The 17,935-nt window shown below is 38.6% G+C and overlaps 1 protein-coding gene across 1 annotated transcript in view; it reads left to right on the top strand.

The window, feature by feature from the left end:
* Positions 1–17,935, top strand: part of BIRC6 (baculoviral IAP repeat containing 6) — a 306,648-nt gene that overhangs the window by 78,219 nt on the left and 210,494 nt on the right. The window contains 10 exon segments of the mRNA XM_034764920.1: positions 1,383–1,517; positions 2,100–2,287; positions 3,113–3,427; positions 3,932–4,031; positions 4,849–5,063; positions 5,224–5,432; positions 5,770–6,116; positions 8,594–8,813; positions 14,615–14,748; positions 17,671–17,808. Coding sequence (XP_034620811.1) covers positions 1,383–1,517; positions 2,100–2,287; positions 3,113–3,427; positions 3,932–4,031; positions 4,849–5,063; positions 5,224–5,432; positions 5,770–6,116; positions 8,594–8,813; positions 14,615–14,748; positions 17,671–17,808 — 2,001 coding nt within the window.

Genomic DNA, 17,935 nt, shown 5'->3' with positions numbered 1-17,935 from the left:
CTTTACTTAAACTAAGTAGTTTTGTCTTTGTGTCACACACTTCATTTTAGTTAAGACACATCTTGTTACTTTCCTGTCTATGCATCACAAGGGAATTCTCCTTCATAACTTGAACCTCCCTCAGGGTCCTAAAGTTCTTCCAAGAAATCTTGGTAATCTTTGCTTACTTTATGGAAATCCTAAGAAAGGGCAGGGTTAAACCCATTAAAGCTGCCATTGCTCATTGGGTCAAAGTCACCATCCAAGAAAGCATGTCTTTTTTCTAACAAGCAATTTCACCAAGGTATCTCTGACCATTCAACCAGGTCAGTATCTATGGCTATGTCTACACTACCACGGTAAGTCTACCTAAGTTACACAACTCCAGCTATGTGAACAATGTAGCTGGAGTTGATGTAGCTTAGGTCAACTTACTGCGGTGTCGACGCTGCGCTGGTTTGACTGGAGACACTCTCCCCCATTGACTTACCTTATGCCTCTCATTCCTGGTGGAGTACCAGTGTCGACCAGAGAGCGCTCTGCCATTGATTTACCGGGTCTTCACTAGATCAACTAAATTGACCCCAGGTGCATCAGTCGCCAGAGTGTTGATCCTGCGGTAGCGTAGACATAGATTTCTCTGTCCAGGAGAGAGGCTATTTCCAAAACTTGCAAAGCTGCCATCTGGTTTTCTCTTTGCTCCAGATACTATAAATTTAATGAGATGTTAGCTGCTGATTAACTTCTGAATCTAATACATTATACTTTTTTAAATGTGTTCTTGCCTCTTCTCAGACTTGTTCTTTCCTCTGTATTTTAGAGCTTTTAAATCATGGGTAGTTAGGCTTGTGGCTTAATGTTTGAAATGCTGGAAGATAATCTGATGGAAGTCATGAGTGTTAAATGTTGCTGGTAATAGTGTCAATTTTGGAAGTACTCTCCTTAGGCTTCCTGGCCAATGTAAAGGATTCTAATACTGAACTTCGATGTAGAAAAATCTTTGAACTTGCCCCAAACACATCCATGAGTGTGGGTGAATCTTATCAGTAAATGTTACTTAAGGTTAATGAATGTACTTTTTGCAAGTCAAAATTTTGCCAATCCTTCCACAAACAGAGTGCAGCCTTCATTCTTAGTTTATTTCTGCTGCTTATTCCTGATCCTCTGACCAGATAGCACTTTGAGCTACAATTAGAACGTTCAAAATCCTATACCTAAAGATACATTTCTATAAAAATTAATATATATGTTACAGTAGGTTTATTAAATTGTTTCCTCCTGAAATGTTGGGTGAGAATACACACAGATTATATTTAACTGCTGACACAGTCCATACTTGAAAAGTCTAATGACCACTATCAAAAGAACATTAAATGATGAACAAAATATTTTTTCCATTACAGGAAATGGGAAGATTAGTGGTGGTGCAGCAGCTGAGGGTAGTTTTACCTCCCTTACTGGACTCCTGGAAGTTGAGCCTCTGCACTTTACCTGTGTTTCAACTAGTGATGGGACTAGGATAGAAAGGGACGATGCAAGTACGTTTACTGGTATATACAACCTTTTATTATTTCTACTTGGTTAAAACACAAAAATCGATGTATTCTAGATATTTGAATGCCATTTATCCAACACTTCCCCCCCCCCCCCCCATAAAAAACAATTTTGGAAGTTGCATAAACCTTAAAATTTTAAGTTGTTAAATGGCAACATACACTTTCTTAGATTTGACAAACAATTTAAGGAAACCACATTTAAATTTAGAAGTTTGAATTTGTTAACTAATATGTATAGCACATTAGCGTGTGTTTGCATTACAACACCACATGGCAAAAGAAATCGGTTACAGTAACCAGTCCTTGAATAACACTTTTATTTAGGTGTGTGTTGAATGTACATTTGCACATAGTGCATAAACTACAACTTTTGTAACACACAAGAAAATATTACTTTGTCCAGTTTGCTATGTGAGGAAAATGACGACTTGATACTTTCTCTCTAGCTTGCTTTTAGCCTGCTATTTTATTATTAACCTATAAAGGAATTAAGTATGCCGTGTAGAAATGCTTTTTGTGCTTCTTTTCTACATACATGTTTTTTTTTCTTTTGTTCCATGCCAGTGAGTACCTTTGGGGTTACCCCAGCGGTTGGTGGCCTCTCATCTGGGACGGTTGGGGAAGCCTCGACAGCACTGAGTTCAGCAGCCCAGGTAGCTTTGCAGTCTCTCTCTCATGCAATGGCCTCAGCCGAGCAACAGCTCCAGGTGCTGCAAGAGAAACAGCAGCAGCTTTTGAAGCTTCAGCAACAGGTTGGAGGCTATTTGGCTATTTTTTCATGCTGTGTCTAAACTTCAAAAGCTGAGAAAGTAGTTACAGAGCTATACTTTTTTTTTTTTCCTCTCCCCATTTTCATAGTGCATTCTGTGAGGAGGGAACAGCTCTGGGCTGAGGATCACGTTCATTAAACAAAATGATGAAAATGTTTACCATGCAATTTTTTTTCTTTTTTTTGCCTTTAAAATTCTATTTTTGTACATGTGAGGTTTTGAGGGTGGGGAATTTCATCAGTGTCATTCACTTTGGTAAAGAGTATAGTTTTGATTAACAAGCAGAAGAGCAAGATAGTCAAGGAACCACACTGGAATTAAAAGAAAGAGAAGTTGCCATCAATAATGATACCAGTTTACACAAAATAAAAATCCTATATGGTAAAGTGGTGATTTGTATGCAATTTTACTTTTTCCTTAATTAAATCCTAGTTCTTGTTGCATTATACATCTCCATTTTATTTTTGGGATAATTACACAAATTTGAAAGTGAATGTTGGTGAGATGCACAACAGTAGTTGGTCCAATAAAAGATATTGCATCACCCACTCTCTCTCTCTAATTGGGACCAATACTGCTATGACAATACTGCATACAAAGTAAATGTTGTCAGATTAAATAGTATTCCATTTTTCCAGCTAGTGTTGGGTAATTAATAGAACCATCATGATGGTAGTTGGATGACATGCATTTTTACATAGTTTAAATGAAAGTTGAGGTTTTATACTCCATCCATAGTGCATATTGCTAATGTGTTTACAGGCAGTGTTGGTGTACTCTACATACTCTGCTTTATTTTTCTTACAGAAAGCTAAGCTGGAAGCAAAACTACATCAGACAACAGCGGCAGCAGCGGCAGCAGCAGCAGCAGTTGGTCCTGTTCACAACTCTGTGCCTTCCAACCCAGTAGCAGCACCAGGGTTCTTCATTCATCCTTCAGATGTCATTCCACCCACTCCAAAAACAACACCTCTGTTCATGACTCCACCTTTGACTCCACCAAATGAGGCAGTTTCTGCTGTTATCAATGCAGAGCTTGCTCAGCTTTTCCCTGGCTCAGTCATTGATCCTCCAACAGTTAATCTTGCTGCACATAACAAAAATGCAAACAAGTCCAGAACGGTAATTAATTTTCTAATGGAAATGAGACACTTAAATATATTCTTAACAATCAAGACTTAATTATTGGTTTTATTTTTACTTGATTGATTAGTAACAATTCTGTTTATTGACTTTGGTTGAGATGTAAACATTTAACTACTAAATAAAAGAATTTCCTTTTCATATGGCCTATTATAGAAGGGCAAGATAGATAATGTCCCGAATTCTATTAAAAGAAAATAGATTCCTTTTATAGGAGGTAACATAAACATATAGCTGTAATATTAATCCTTTGAACAAGGATTCAGTGGGTTTAAATCCATTGATAAGTATTAGTATTTCCTCATGGTGCATACTAATACAAAATATAGTGTAAGTGAAGTCAAGAATATCAGACCTGTAAATAGAAGGGACTGAATTGTTTATTCTTACAGACTTGCATGAACAAGACCTTCATATACATACAAAATAGTATACATTTTAATGATGTTTTTAATTTTACTACTGTTTCCTCCTCCTCCTCAGAATCCACTTGGATCTGGCCTTGCTCTTGCAATATCTCATGCTTCACATTTTCTTCAGCCTCCGCCTCATCAGTCCATTATTATAGAACGAATGCACTCAGGTAAAACCAGAACTTTTTCTTAACATCTTGGTTTTGTGTCACGGGATTTTCTGATAGAGGTTGAATATTTTCTAGGACATTTTGATTAGTAGTCTAGCTGCAGTCCTATTTGCCTTTGTAAATAAATGTGTATGACTTTATCATCGTATGCCAAGAAAGCTGAATGTACAAGGACACTTGCTGAAAAAATATTGCAGAGGAAGGTATGTTGGGATCTCTAGACAGGTACTTTAATGAAATACTCTTGCCAAAGGGCACAAATATCTATCTTTATATTAGCTATTTATTTACCCTCTATGGCTTCTTATTATAGAGCAAGAAGAAATTATGAAACTCTAGCGATACAAATGGTGAAATTAAGGAGAAAGCAGACAACTGTTTTGCCCATATAGCATGTGAAGAAGAGGCAACAAATAGGTTTTCCAGCATTTCATAGGTTTCTAAAAGATTTAGAATAGTTTGTATAAGTATACCACCAATTCTTATACCTTTATGCATTTAAGTTTTTGTGTGCACGTGTACATACGTCTGTGTACGCTTTGCTGCATAAATTGATTACCAGTACAATGGATCTAAGTCAAATATTTTGGACTCCTTACTATTTTGCAAATGAAGTCATGTCTATGATTCAGAACATCTTCAGTCAGATTGCAAGTTTAACGAACTACTTTGATGTTTAGTAAAACTGCAAATTTTCACAAATATAGTCTTTCTGAAGTATACTAAATCAATATACCAAACCACTATTTCTGGACTTTATATTTTTGGTTAATTGAAATGGTACTGGTGCTTTCAGCCCATCTAACTTTTTTCATAGGAGCAAGAAGATTTGTGACCTTAGATTTTGGCAGACCTGTGCTGTTGACAGATGTATTGATTCCCACCTGTGGAGACTTGGCTTCCTTGTCAATTGACATTTGGACTTTAGGAGAAGAGGTGGATGGAAGACGATTGGTAGTAGCTACTGATATTAGCACACATTCACTCATTCTACATGACTTAATACCACCACCTGTTTGCAGGTTCATGAAGGTAAAAAATTAAAATAAAAAAAAAGCTAAAAATGAAAATGCTTTCCCACAAATATTGATTATTTGAATGTCTTATTCTTTTAAACTCTTTCAAATGGAAGTGTGATTTGTGTTAACTTTTCTTTATGCAACAATAAAGGTTACATTACCTTTTATTACAGATCACTGTAATTGGTCGATATGGTAGTACAAATGCTAGAGCCAAAATCCCATTGGGGTTTTACTATGGTCATACCTATATCTTGCCATTGGAAAGTGAACTGAAGTTAATGCATGATCCTCTAAGAGGAGAAGGTGAAGCTGCAAACCAGCCAGAAATTGATCAACACTTAACAATGATGATTGCATTGCAAGAAGACATACAGTGCAGGTGGGAAGAAATGTGTACACAAATATTCAGTTAAACTTGTTTTAAATAAACAGTGGAAAGACTGTCAGTAATTTTGCATTGCCACTTTCCAGGACTTGTTTAAAAATATCAGACAGTGTAACTTGGCCTTGTAATGTAGTACAGATGTTGTTATAATAAGCTCCGTGGTGGTGGTTTTAAAAAAAGTAAATAAAGAAGTCCTCTTTCCCTCCATTTTCAGTATTTATTTAGTAATGTATATAAAGTAACAAATATTCAATTTTAGCAATTTAAATCTTAAATGTGTTGCTATATGTGAATTTCAGTTGAAAGGTATGCTGGAATTTTCCCCCTGTAGGTACAACTTGGCATGCCATAGACTGGAAATCCTTTTGCAAAACATTGACCTGCCTCCACTCAACAGTGCTAACAATGCTCAGTATTTTTTGCGAAAACCAGATAAGGCAGTAGAGGAGGACAGTAGAGTGTTTTCTGCTTACCAGGACTGCATTCAGCTACAGCTTCAACTCAATTTGGCTCATCATGCTGTACAGAGGCTCAAAGTAGCTTTAGGTGCAAGCAGGAAGACACTAAAAGAACAACCTGACCCAAAAGAGCTGATTCAGATGTCCTCCACAGAGCAGTTACGCACCATCATCAGATACTTACTGGATACTTTACTTAGCTTACTTCATTCCTCCAATGGTTAGTGTTTTTTTTAATGTTTGCAAATACGTCAGTTAAAATATTTAAGAACACTTTTACCAGTGTTCCAGAAACCTTGAAAAGCTTAATTTGCTAATTTCTTCAGTTAGTTTTTTGAGCAAAAAGATATGCTAGTAGTGGTCATGTTTATTGTCCCACACAGTACATAGAAAGCTCTTGTATTATATTGAGGTCACATTTACTATAAAATCAGGATGGAAAAAATAAATGGAAAAAATGGATTGTTCTATTTAAATACATTTTTCCCATTTAAAAATAATTTGTTTAAAATTAAATTTGAAATTGACAACCTACATTAAGGCCTAAACTTCTATAATTTAAAAAATCATTTAAATGAAAATATGCTGCATTGATGCGCTCTCATCAACTTTTAATGAGATAAAGGGTGCTGCTTTTTAATTATATACAGAATTGGGGGAAACTTCTTTAATTTCTGAGAATAACTCAAGCGTTATAAATATCACAATATCAGGTATTGCATTAAGCATCTCAAGTCTTCATACTGGTGTGAATGCTGGTATTTACATTTTTCCAACTGTAAGTACTTAATTTTTTTTATGCAGGGAAGCTTTTGCTTTAATTACTTTTTGGTTTCAGATTTAGCTAGCAGAATATTTTCTTGATTTGGAATAGCGCATTCAAAGTGTATACAACTATTGAGAGTTTAAATGAGCAGGAAAATTTGCTTGCCTCTTCCAGCCTATGAATAAAAACCTAATAGGAGAGGATGAGGTCTACTAATTCTAAAAACTTCAAAGGTCTGAGGCCAGATTTTTTAAGGTATATAGGCACCTAAAAAGGCAGGTAGGTGCTGAATTGGATTTTCAAAAGCAGGCATTCAAAAAGGTATCGACTTCCCATTGATTTCAATCCACGTGTCCATCCAAAGGTAGTGTTAATTTTTCTTATCTAAAAAATAAGAAATGCATCATTCATTTAACGTAACAAGTAAAAATTAAGAATCTGAATAAATGTATGTTAAGCTATATAAATGCTTACATCTGATTTTAGTGTAGCCTTCTGGTTAGCAAAAAGTACCACTGAATTTAGTATAAAGTCTGTTTTTCGTTGTACATCAACATATTGTAAAACAAGATTAAAATCAATGATTTAAATGCAAGTTTCTTGCTTCCTTAATTAGGTCATAATTATAATTGGTAAATTAAATCAGTCCATCCTGCTTTAAATTGGGTAACATAATTTAGCAATCACTTTGCATAAAATACTTAAATATTCATTGGAGCAGAGTTTTGGACCTGAATCTCTCACATACCCGGGAGTGCTCTAACCACTGGGCTATAGAGCATTTTTCCTCTCTCTGGCCTAATGAGTATTTTATACAGAATGGAACAGCTTCAACAATAGAGATTTAGACTCACCCTAGAATACTCCATAGCCTAGTGGTTAGGTTCAAATCCCTGCCACTCTCCGGGGATTTGAATCTGGGTCTCCCACATTCTGGGTGAGTGCGCTAACTGCTGGGCCATTGGGTCCTGCACAAAATATGTGGTGGTGTCCCCCTTTTTACCCAATCAGGTAGGTGTATTCCAAGCTGGCTTCTGAGCACACCTACTGGATTGGGCCTCAAAGGGGAAAGCCTAGTTTTAGGATCCCTCCAGGGTTTAGGCATGAGCTAGATGTTGGGTGTCAGGACTTAGTAGGTGAATATGCACATGCCCACCAGCAGATTTTTTTAGGCACCGTCGGGACTTCATCAGCGGAAATTTAGGTGACCATAAAGTTAGGTGACAGCTGGGAGAGGGTTTTGTTTTTGATAATGATAATTTTGGATTTAAATGCCTAAAGTGGCAGTTAAGCGGTTAAATCCCCTTGTAGTTCTTCGGAGCCGAAGTCTCATTGAAAGTCACTGAAATGGGACTTAAGCTCCTACGTCACTTAAGCATTTTTGAAAATTTTAGTCTTACCCTTTAATAGTCACATTTTTGCCTGTTTATAATTTTAGGTTAGAAATTTCTAATATAGGAAAAATCCATGTAACTTTGAACTTACTTCAGTAGCAATCTGGAGAACCAAGAATGCTTTTTAAAAACATTTTTTTAAACAAACCATACATAATGAAGCATACTGAAAATAAATGTGAAGCTTATACACCTCTATCCTGATATAACGCGGTAAAGCAGTGCTCCAGGAGGGTGGGGCTGCGTAGTCCGGCGGATCAAAGCAAGTTCAATATAATGCGGTTTCACCTATAACATGGTAAGATTTTTTTTTTTTGGCTCCCGAGGACAGCGTTATATCGAGGTAGAGGTGTATAATGTTTTTGTATGGGTACCGTTTGACTCTGTATTTTTACCTTACATTCACAGGTTGGGGGAGAGGGGGATTTATAGCATTCCTTATGAATGTAGTAACTTGCCACTCTTTAAAATGTGAAGACAAACACCTCTCCCCTTAAACGTCCATATGCATTTCATTTGATTTCCTTCTCTTATAAGGGCACTCTGTTCCTGTGGTTCTGCAAAGTACGTTTCATGCTCAGGCTTGTGAAGAGTTATTTAAACATCTCTGTATCAGTGGGACCCCAAAGATACGATTGCACACTGGCCTTCTACTTGTTCAGCTGTGTGGAGGTGAAAGATGGTGGGGGCAGTTTCTCTCTAATGTTTTGCAGGAACTGTACAACTCGGAGCAACTTCTTATTTTTCCACAAGACAGGTAAGGCTGTTTTGGCATAGAGATATGTTGTAACGTTTACTGTGTATGAATGATTTTACATAATTTTATTACAAAATGTTAGGTTTTTAACTTAGTATTTGGGAAGATGGCAGATGCATTTTTTTCCTACTAGCACTAACAATAGAAGTCCAGAGGCTTGAAAAATGCTAATTCTGATTTTTTATTTCCTATTGATGCTGTTTTTCAATATAATGTAAGCTTTTCATTTTAAAAAGTTCCCTTTTGATTTAAGCACTGATTGAAAAGATTACCTAAATTGGAGGTACAGTGTTGTTGTGTCTGGAGCCAAATGGACTTATCCAACTCACCACAAAGATGAGAACTTCTCTTGTAATAAATTGATGATCTGATCACTACATATAATTACAAAGAACAACCACTAAAATTATATTTAAAGAACAATTTCTTAACAGGAAATCTCCATTTTGGCAGTCTGATGCAACTTAAAAGTGAGTCCAATGCTTTCTGATGGAAAAGCAGCGTCAAAGTAGAACATTTCTAAGTTGTAAAGGAAGTATATACACTTGTAAGTTCTTAAAAGCATTGCTTGCATAGATTTCGGCTACGTAAGTGAACACAATCAAACGTTTGGGTTAGCAGTATCTGGGGATACACGAGTACTCTGCCTTTGCCCTCTTGTGCTTATCTTCATCCAAAAATGTACACGGGCACGGCTCCATCCACCGGGCTTGTTGCTGTGAATTCAAGAGGCAGTGATCAAGTATTCAGTAGTGTCAGTCACTGCCTCTGTCTTTTCTCTTGAGAGAATTTACCTCTTTCTCATAACTTACCAGCTTTAAGCTGTGCCCTTCCATCATTTCTATGATGGCCAAGAATACTTTGCACCTATTTTTCCCTTTAAGTTGCATTCATGCTATGTGTGATGCCTCTAGTAACTGCACATATCAAAACTTGAGTCTCCTGAAACTCCACCTGTTGGGACTAATGTTTGGAGGTGCCAGTGCCAGGTATATAGGTTTTGTGCCTCTTGGAAGTTCATTGTCTATGAAACTTGACAGCGTTATCCTGCTATGCAAGCTTCAATGTCAAAGGACCATATCAAGCTGCCTTTGCGGATCTCTGATTTAATTTTATTCCCTGACACCTTGCACTGGAAGTTAGGAGTCAGTTCAGCTGTCGAGTACCACATTCACTTTGCTGGCATATATCCAAGTGGGAGGTCTTTGAAGAACTCTCTTCCAAGTACTGTGACTTTTCTGATCGAAGTGGTGCCATGACTCCGTAATTCTTGATCTATAACTATGGGCCAGCTTCATTGTGCAAGACATTCTCTGTATCAGGAGCCTCATTAGTGCACTGTTGCCTTCCTTTGTCTTGGGTGTCTTTTGTCTCATCTCCCCAGTGAATGTCTCTGCATTGGGAAACCACGGTTCTGTCCCTTAGTATAAGGGACTTAAACAATTAGATGAGTGGGCTTTCCCATCAATTATAAAAAGCCTACTGGGATCTCTGGTTGACCTCAACATCCATACTTCTCTCCAAAATAGTGATTGACATCAGGTCCCACAACAGGAGTGTGAATTCATCTAAACTCAATCATCATCCAGCTCTGTAGTTATTCTTTAGCCCAAATAAAATCAGGGAAATGTAGCGGGCCGAGCAAAGTGAGGCCTTACACTCAATTCAGTGTAATGTCTAGCCGGCTGCAACATGATGATGGTTTTTGAAAACATCTGTTCAGGACCTATTGATTTTGATAAAAAAGATGAAATGTCTGATATCCACATATGTAAATGTTATGATTATATAGAAGGGGGGAAACGCAATGATCTCAGAGGCCTTCGCAGGGAGCAGAGTCATGCTGCGTATAGGAGTGAGGCAGTGACCTCAGGGTTAGAGTTCAATATGGAGGTTAGGGTGTCCCTATTATGGCCAGACCCCCTCCTAAACTGGGCCCCCTGCCTGGGTTGGTTAAGGGAGTGTCATAGTGGCTGGCCTTAAGGGGGCAAGATTCCATCTCAGTATACAGCTCAGCCTACATGAGCAATGAAATGTGCAACCCTCTCTAGTCCTCACTCTCCACCTAAGAACAGGAAGCCAGGTAGATGTTTTATATAGCATGTCTGTAGACAGTATAAAGTAACAAATAGTGTCAGCTCAATACAACTTCCTAAACTGGGACAAACTGCTTCCACTGTTACATGAGTAAGGCTGCGAGTCTGTCAGGGAGGTCATGGAAGTCATGAATTCCGTGACCTTCATAACTTCTGCAGCAGCTGGTGCTGGCTCTAACAGCTAGCAGCAGCAGTTTGGGTGTGTGGGAGGGGCTTAGGGCTAGGGGCAGGAGGTTGGGGGGCATTACCTCAGGGTGCAGGGCTCCCACTGGCGTGGCTCTGCAGCTCCTCCTAGGTGGAGGGTCCTCGGGGGTGTGGGGGGGTGTCTGCTTGCTGCCTGCACCCGCAGGCCCCACCCCAGCAACTCCCATTGGCTGCGGTTCCAGGCCAATGGGAGCTGGGCAGTTGGCAGTTGTGGCAGGAGTAGTGCATGGAGCCCCCTGGCCCCTCCACCTCCTAGGAGCTGCAGGGACATGCGGAGCCCCCCCCAATACTGGTGCCCACAGACTGCCCTCCTGACTCCCTCCCTCCCCCCGAGCACCCGTGGCCCCCCACCCAAGTTTTAGTTAGGGATATACAGGTCTGTCGCATTTTACTCTGAGGTTGCATTCCGCAGTCAGCGTGTAAAGCGAAAATTGCGTACAGTCAAAATTACATTGAGAGTAATGGTGTGCGGAATCGCCCCCACTACATGTACAGTATTAAAATTGTTGTTTTCGTTTTTGCCAACCGCGTAAAGCTGAAATTGCGCATGTTAAATGCACGTAAGATGTGACAGACCTGTATAGTAAAAGTCATGGACAAGTCACGGGCTGTGAATTTTTTTATTATACGTCACCTGTCCATGACTTTTTTGTACTAAAAATACCTGTGACTAAAATGTAGCCTTACACATGAGTTGTTGAAGTGAGACCAAGGAGGATGACTAATTAGAGCTGTATTTTAACAATACCTCAAAATTCTGAGAAACTGGAGCAGATAAAAATCTTTTTTCTTTGCAGAATAACTTCATAAGTACAACACGAGCATAAGATAGACCACTAATCAAGTTTCCTCTCTCTGCTATTGCCAGAACTAAAGATGGCTGAATACTGTTTTTTGTTCATTTGCTGCCAATTCCAGAAAAATCAGTGTCCAGAAAACAAATTTTTTTTGTTTTGAAACAAAAAATTCAGAAAAAAAATTCACGTTGGACTGAATAAAATGCTTCCTTCAACAAGACCTGAAATTTTTCAATTCAATTTTGGGCATTTTATATAGAGAGGGAGCAATAATGGCAATTCATAGACATTCATAATGACAATGAGCAGTTATTGTGCCGGGGGAAAAAAATGAGAATTACTGCATAGGTTAGTGCACTCACTTAGGATATGAGACCGAAGTTCAAGTCCCTACTCCAATGCCTTAAATTTTTTTAAAAAGTAGAACAGCTTCAGTAGGAGAAATTGTGTGACGCAACCAGGCTATCCCATAGCCCATTGGATAGAGAGCTCACCTGTAAGGTGGGAGATTGTAGTTCACATTCCTTGCTCACATCAGACAGAGCAGGAATCGAACCTGGGTGTCTCAAATTCCAGCTGAGTGCCCTAACCACTGGGCTAAAAGTTATAAAGAGGCTGGTGCCATCACGACCACCACCTCCGCCAGCCCAAAAAATAAATGTCAAAATGAACAGTTTCATTTCAGCATTTCCAAAACACTTCAGTTTTTCAGTTCAGTAACTACTTGACAACCTTGACCCAATTTCATGAATAGTTTTGTGTTGACCAAAACTTAATTTTTCAGCATATACGTTTTTTGACAAAAAAATTTCATGCAGCTCAGAATAACTCCCCTAGAGGAAGTTGCTTCCTCAATACCTAACCAGTTAGTGCTAGTCCTGTTTTGAGTGATTGTGGTTTATATCCCATTGTCCACTTTTCTGCTTACTGCACCTGTGGATATTCTTATCCATAATCTTTTTTGAATAGTACTAATCTCTTGGACTTAATACCTTAGGGTAATGAGTGAAAGGAATGTAATGATTCTTTAACATTTCTGTTCATCATAATAAATACTACAAGCAGACATATCAGGAGATCTGCAGCTCAGATTTTTTGGGTTATTAATAGGCAACAAGTGTATCAAATTCTATACAAACACATTGCTAATTACATTGAACAGCTATATAGGGCTTATCTCTTCTGGGATCTCTCAGAGGCTATTGGGATTGGTTTTTGAGGTTTTTGCAGTTCACTATTAACTCTGAAACTTAATGATGACACTTCAAATGCTAGTATTAAACTTTTTCAGTGACTTGTCCTAACAAAAACATTCTTTCTTATCCAGTGTGGTTGAATCGTACCCATCATCTTTCCTTCTGCTCACTTCAAAGGTGGCTACAAGGAAATACAACAGCAAAATATAAATATGTGAATCTCAGTTCTTTCATGTTTTTTGGTGGTGGTGTTAGTACTGCACTCAGGTGATCTAGCAATATATCTGTGCTTTGGAGGGACTGAATAGGGACTCCTGGAGACTCTCTGATGCCCTTTCCACATTTGCAGGGGTTGCTTCACAGCAACATGAGCTGCTTTCTTCTTTGCAAGGCTTAGATGGGTTTTCATCACAGAGATCTCAGTTACTAGTGGTTTAGGAAGTAAGAAGGTGATTTGAAAGCCGCTCCATAGAAATATAAATCAAGCAGCACCTGGAACACAGGTCCATCCTCTTTGGAGTAAGAGCAAAAGACTAGGGCTGAGAATCAACCCAGGTCTTAAGTGTAATTAACTTAATTGCGCGGTCTCAAAGCCAGCATTAGTCATCTTGATTATTCAGATTTGATACTATTCTTAAAAAAGATGGTAAAAATTTTCAGAGCATCAGCCAGAAATAATTGGCTGCTGTATTGGGGTGTGCAGGCTTTTGTAGGCTTATAACACATGGGCCAGCCTGTAACCTTTACCTCAAATAGGAAAAACTTCTGCTGCCACTTGAATTCTCCCTTGTCCTCCTGGATTCTTTGACGAGTCAAAGGTTGGAAAATTCTCTTGCTAACATAGGTGTTCCAGACTGAAACTTCCAGCAAACTCAAAGCAGTGCTATTTCTGAACTTTGTTTTTGAGCCAGGTGCCATCAAAAAGTATCACCTTATTCCCTCTTCATGACCTGCTGTCAGTTAAATAGAAGAGTTTGTTCCCTTGGGGGAAAAATGATGGTAAATTGTTAAAATGAAGGTTACAAAAAACCTTACACTTCAGGCAAAAGGAGTACACCTACATGGGAATAATGTGGTAGATGGGGAATTCAGTCCATGTATGTTTTCAATTATTCATTGTTTTACAATACGCAGAATTATAATATTAAAGTAGGGACAGGTAGAATAGGAAATGAAACTGGTCAATTCTCAGTGAAGAAAATGCATAGATTGGGAACTCTGCAGGCTTCTATTGGTAAATTACTGATGATGACTTAAGGTTAAAATGAGAAACTGCAGATTTTATATTATTACATCATTCCTCTAATAGTACAAATTGAACCCTGCCTACCTTTTTGAACTACAGCGCTCATTTTTTACCCTTACCTTCCTTAATCTTTGATTTGAATGTGTGGAAATGTTGTTTGATGTATTTTCCAGGAAGTATTACTGCATTTAAATGCTTTTTATAAGAATTATAACTGAAGAGAATTGTTCAGTGTGTTAAACATTTTTAATTTTATTTTTAGGGTCTTCGTGTTGCTTTCCTGCATTGGCCAAAGGTCACTTAGCAACAGTGGTGTCTTAGAAAGTTTGCTTAATCTCTTGGATAATCTGCTGTCACCTCTGCAACCTCATTTACCTATGCACAGGCGCACTGAAGGTAGTTCTTCATTTTAGGAGCTATATTTTCAGATTAGATCTTGATTCTAATTAAAGAGTATATTTTCATAACGGGGGCCTGATTGCACCTACTATCAAAGCAGGTTAAGTTAAAATCCCCTTTTTCGCTTATTTGGAAACATTGATTTTTTTTGTGGGGGGTTAAAATTTCACATTCTTGGTCTTTGCCCAAACATGACTTTTTTTCCTTCAAGTTTTGAGCAAAATCTGCCTCGCTATTCTTGTTCAGTTAGGATGAAAAGGACTTTTACATGTTTAAAAAATTATCTCACTGTGTTTTCAGACAGTTGTAGCAAAAGTAGCTGAATTTCAGAATTAGGCACAGATACAGTTCTCTTTGGGAACTAGTCTTTGTTTAGCAAATATAGTTGGATTTAATTTGACCAAATTATGGCTATTTGAAAATTAATAGAGCATGCGGAATATAAAATTGCATTCAGTGCATAGCTGAAATGCCCTTAACTCATGAGTAGCTAAATGTTTCTTTCTAAATGTTCTGACTTTAAATGTTCATAGCTCTCTAAAAATTCTCAATTGATATTCTCCAAACTAGACTTACTTTGTACATCTTAAAATCATGACAAATTTGAAGAAAATCAGTTAATTACCTTTGAAATTTGTGAAAATTTCAAATTATGGAACATCCTCTAACTCATGTACACTTACAAAGTTATAAAAGGCTCATCAGTTTGGATTTATAGGTTTGCAAGCTTGGTAAATGCTAGCTGGCTCTCTCTGCCTCCCTACTATCCTGAATCCCTCAAACAAAGCTTTGTAAGTGACGGAGGGGAGTTGACTTATTGCTCCCCATCAGTCTACCAAAGGCTAGCACTGCCATACCCTCTCACTTGGTTCTCATAAGTTCTTATGATCTGCCTCTGCAATTCCTCCACCCCTTCTGCCCTCTTCCCAAAGCTGCCAATTTCTCCCTTATCTTCTTGCATCACTATTCCTGCTCACTGAGGACTTAAGAGCTTCATCTCTGTTGGTTTTCCAGCTTCCTTCCCCTTGGGCAACACAGGTGAACACTAGGGAATTACTGAGTGTGTGATGAGCGCACCAAGTGTGACAGAATTCCCAGTAGAGGGGAAGGGGTGAGAAGAAGCATCAAATGTAGAGAGCGAGAAAAGGAGTGAGAAACTAATGGTTCTCTCCCATTAGTCCTTCAGCTAAGGGTACATCTATACTACCCGCCGGATCAGCGGGTAGTGTTTGATGTATCGGGGATCGATTTATCACGTCTTGTTTGGACGTGATAAATCGATCCGCGAATCGACGCCCGTACTCCACCTCGGCAGGAGGAGTAAGCGGAGTCGATGGGGGAGCCGCAGCAGTCGACTCGCTGCCATGAGGATGGCCAGATAAGTTGAATTAAAATACTTTGACTTCAGCTACGCGAATACCGTAGCTGAAGTTGCGTATCTTAGTTCGAACCCCCTGATAGTGTAGTCCAGGCCTAAGAGTCAGAAAATAAGACACAACAGTAGGGGAGAAAAATAAGGTGTTCGGGGTGAAAGTGAGGGGGAGTGCTAAAATTTAGGGTGGAGGGGGGAAAAAAGCGTTTAAGAAGTACTTAGATATTAAGAGAAATTGAAGAACAGAGGTATTGATATGGATAGAAGGAAAAGACATAGTATGATCATTTAAAAAAACAAAACAACCCAAACAACTTTTATACATCTTTTTGTGGACCAGACTCCTATACTGTAGATCAGAATCTTTTTGGTTTTTTTGTCTGAAACCTGGACTGATGTGCAACAATAGTCACCCAGAGAGCCATCCTACCTCTTGTCCCTCTAGTCTTCATTGCCAGTTCCAGGCCCTACCATAAAGTCTCTTCTGTCCCCATTTAGGATGGGGCAATATGTTCCAATGAACAGAGTACAGGATGGGGAAGTCAGAGTGCCTAGATTCTGTTGCTTGCTCTGCCAGTGACTGGGTGTGACACCTTGGGCAAATCACTTCTGTGCCTTGGTTTTCTTATCTGTAAATTGGAAATGATGATACTTGAGTTGACTGAGCATTTTGAGATAAATGGACAAAATGTCCTGTATAAAAACTATGTCGTTATTAAGTGTGCCACTTAAATATAGTATTTACACACAGATATGAAAATGTGATTTTAGCCTGCAATGTGGTACACAATAATCTTTGGCCTACTGGTGCATGTTGTGTCTATATAGGCATCCAGTTGAATTAAAGACACTGGTTGAGTGACCTGATGGTCATTGATACACACTAATTAGTATGTTTTATAACTGTTTTGAGGACAGAAGAATGACTCATTGATTCAGAAGGATTTCTTGTGTGATGTACAAGTAGGTTTTGTGTGACTCACATGCAAAAATCCCCACCCCCCGTTAGCGTGTGTGAGGCCAATGCAGGCAATAATGATATTAGTGCTATCAATTTGCAGGGGGTACTACGTCTTGCCTCAGTGTGAGGGTTTCAGCTTTCCCAGCAACTGGCTGAGATTTCACTTTGAATGAGAGCTAGCTTGCTGAAGAGCAATCTGTGGAAAACGGGAATGTTAGTGGGGCCTTGTTTGCCTTTTGTTACCAAGGTTCACAGTCAAGGGGACATTAACAGTGAGGGAGAATCCTTCTATTTCCATTTTCATCTGACAGGAAGAATTGTGATCTTTGCTTTTGGACCTTACTTCAGCTCTTCATGATTCCCTTCCTTCCAACTTCTTTCTGTGCTCTGAGACCCCATGCAGTGATTCTTGAGTGCAAGTCCTTTCTTCTGCTTGTGGAAGGAAACATGGAAACCCTTATTACCTAGAACTGTGTACACCATAAAATGTCTGTGTGGGGATTCTTTAAGCATTGCTTTTCTGATTTAGTAAATTTTTGAAATTAGAACAATCACTCAAATGTCACCTAAAACCTACTTGTTTAAGGGGTATTGGACATTCCCATGATCAGCTGGGTTGTAATGCTGGTATCCAGACTCCTAGACTATGTGGCAACAGTTGAAGATGAAGCAGCAACAGCCAAGAAGCCTTTGAATGGAAAAGAGAGGGAAAGATTCCTGACAGGTATGGAACACTTTTATAATATTTCTAATTCAAGTCTAGATTTTAGAGATCTTTGTAAAATGTTCAGTACTGCCAGCTCCAGTGTTCAAAAATGATTCAGAATCATGAGATTTTAAAAATACAACTT

Source organism: Trachemys scripta, chromosome 3 (genome assembly GCF_013100865.1).
Source record: "Trachemys scripta elegans isolate TJP31775 chromosome 3, CAS_Tse_1.0, whole genome shotgun sequence".
Classification (NCBI taxonomy): Eukaryota; Metazoa; Chordata; order Testudines; family Emydidae; genus Trachemys; species Trachemys scripta.
This window is presented reverse-complemented; position numbering and strand designations above follow the sequence as displayed.